General features: G+C 33.4%; 1 protein-coding gene across 1 annotated transcript; it reads left to right on the plus strand.

Moving 5' to 3' along the window:
* LOC107611814 (60S ribosomal protein L38) lies at window positions 94-993 on the plus strand. Its single transcript, XM_016313703.2, has 3 exons — window positions 94-245; window positions 453-636; window positions 822-993. The coding sequence occupies exons 1-3, from the start codon at window positions 243-245 to the stop codon at window positions 842-844; spliced, it is 210 nt and encodes a 69-aa protein (XP_016169189.1). The 5' UTR covers window positions 94-242; the 3' UTR covers window positions 845-993.

Genomic DNA, 2523 nt, shown 5'->3' on the forward strand with positions numbered 1-2523 from the left:
AGCACAAATGGATCCGAATGAAACAGATTCAGTGAGACAGAGTGAAACAAAAGAACCCAAATATTTTGGGCCTAGCCCAGATTGAGGCCCATCTTCCGAAGGATAGAAACGTCATTTCGCATTATGGTCTCTAGGGTTTAGTTTCCAAACCCTAAAAAGGGACGATTCTAAATCTGAATTGAGTGTGGAGCTAGCAGCTTCTGTTTGAGCCTTCGAGACGGAAACCCTAATCGAAGTCCACAATGGTACTTCGCTCTATTCCCACCCAATTTTACATACCTTCGTTGTTCATTTTATCTGTTCAGTGTTCACGGTTTCTCTACCTGTGTAATCGATTCGCATTTTCTGCTTGTTGAATCATCTCAGATCTGAATATCTGAAACGTTCAATATGTATTGGTTTTTTTCTGTTCTTTAGCTTAATTTTCTGAATTTCTGTGTGATTTGGTGCAGCCGAAGCAGATTCATGAGATTAAGGACTTCCTTCTAACTGCAAGGAGGAAGGATGCACGATCGGTGAAGATCAAGAGGAGCAGAGATGTGGTGAAGTTCAAGGTTCGATGCTCCAAGTACCTCTACACTCTCTGTGTCTTTGACTCTGAGAAAGCTGATAAGTTGAAGCAATCACTTCCTCCAGGTTCGATTTCTTTTCTTTCCGTCAATATTTCAAGACTTTAGGAACCTGAATTGCATAGATAAATGGTCATGTGTGTTTAGCTGAGTTGAAATTACCATGGATTTTAAAACTGATCTGGTGTGAGGAAAAGTACAGTGGAGAATTCGATTGATTTTCATGCTGTTTATCCCGATTTATTCTTGCAGGTTTGAGCGTTCAGGATCTGTGATTCAGAGTAGAACAAGTTTTGTCTGCAAGATTGTTGTTCTTTTTTGTTGCATTTGATTATGAATTATATATTATGTTCATGACTGATTCAACTTAAACCTTCGTCAATTTAATTGTTTGCATTGCGACATTCCAGTTTCTTCGTTTTGGCATTGAGATTTGCGATTAAAGTTGCATTCCTTCCAGTAATTTACTCAATAGAAACCAGCTACTGAAACTTGCATCTGAATACAACTGTAGAAGGCCTTGTGAGATATACACTATAATCCATTTTATCCACATTTTTTTTATTTCTCTGTTTCAACAAGAAAGTGGAAACTCACATTCTAACAAAAAAAAGAGTAAATTAAATAAATTAATCCCTGAGGATTTATAGTTCGGACAGATTAGTCTTTAAAGAAAAAACACCAATAAAGTCTTCTAGAATAGTAGATGTGCACACACTACCTTCGAATTAACCTCTATAATTAGGGTAGAAATTTGAACTAATTTGTCTGTGTTTGTTATCTTGAAGGATTTTATTGGTATTTTTTTTAGAGACTAGAAATTTGAACTAATTTGTCTGTGTTTGTTATCTTGAAGGATTTTATTGGTATTTTTTTTAGAGACTAATCCGTCTGAAATATTAATCCACATGAATTTATTCGTCACTTTATGCAAAAAAAAAAGGTGGTCTATGCCTCTAAGAGGGCGTCTTTGTTGGTATCGGACACAACAGTGTTGAAACTTGTAACTGATTTGGATGAAACATACTTGAGTTTATAAATATTTTTAACAGATTTGAGAATATTCATAATGGTTCTCGTATGGTCTCTTAACTATAAGATAGTTCACACTTCACAAGTGAACTTTTATGGTTAATGATACTATTATTTCTAAACAAAATATTAGAACTACTTGTAAATCCCAATATCACTGGAATTGTGGTATGAAGATGGAGTATAAGTTATGTTGGCGGTTACCCGCAACCTACGAATCCTACTTAATCACTATTTTTGTTTTAGTTCTGTAAGAATAATTTTAGGATTTTACTTCTTAGAATTTAAGCCATTGCTTGAACAAGTCTCTTCCATAATTTTGCCCATTGATTCCAAAAAGGAAATACTAATTTGACACTTGTAAGAAAGCAAACAACCAATAATTACAAAAAGAGAAAGTTTGAATTTTCTCAACAATTATAAGAGGAAAAAGTGGCAAGAACAATTTAAAATTTGTTTTCTTATAATTAAATTGTTTGCTCCGTTTTAATTTTCAAATTAACATTCTTTCGTGTGTTATTATTGCTTTCAATAAATCTTTTCATTTCGTCTTCTCTATTGTATAGTAAACCAAGAATTTTTGTCGTGTAACTTTGGCCTATGCCCTATACTATTTTATTAGCATGTTGGTTGGCTCATTCATGGCTTGGTTTGTGGGACTATAAAATATGATCTCTTTCTACATTTCACTTATTTCATTCTATCCTTTATTTTCCATTTCATTTAATAAAAAGTCAAGGTATTGTTGTGTATAACAATCGCACCATCAATCATGGTCCTAAAGGTTGGCACTTGGCAGTTCAACTATTGGTGTGGAACTCGTGAAGATAAGAAATAAGAATACATGCCAACTCTGCTTTTAATACTTTTATTTTTATAAAAATAATTGAAATAGTACATATATATATATATATATATACAC

The sequence above is a fragment of the Arachis ipaensis genome, chromosome B08, assembly GCF_000816755.2.
Source record: "Arachis ipaensis cultivar K30076 chromosome B08, Araip1.1, whole genome shotgun sequence".
NCBI lineage: Eukaryota > Viridiplantae > Streptophyta > Magnoliopsida > Fabales > Fabaceae > Arachis > Arachis ipaensis.

Excerpts from the sequence above, each read along its gene's own strand:
- LOC107611814 (XM_016313703.2), top strand. Across the intron at positions 637-821 it reads GAAGCAATCACTTCCTCCAG|GTTTGAGCGTTCAGGATCTG; the intron begins GTTCGATTTCTT and ends TTATTCTTGCAG.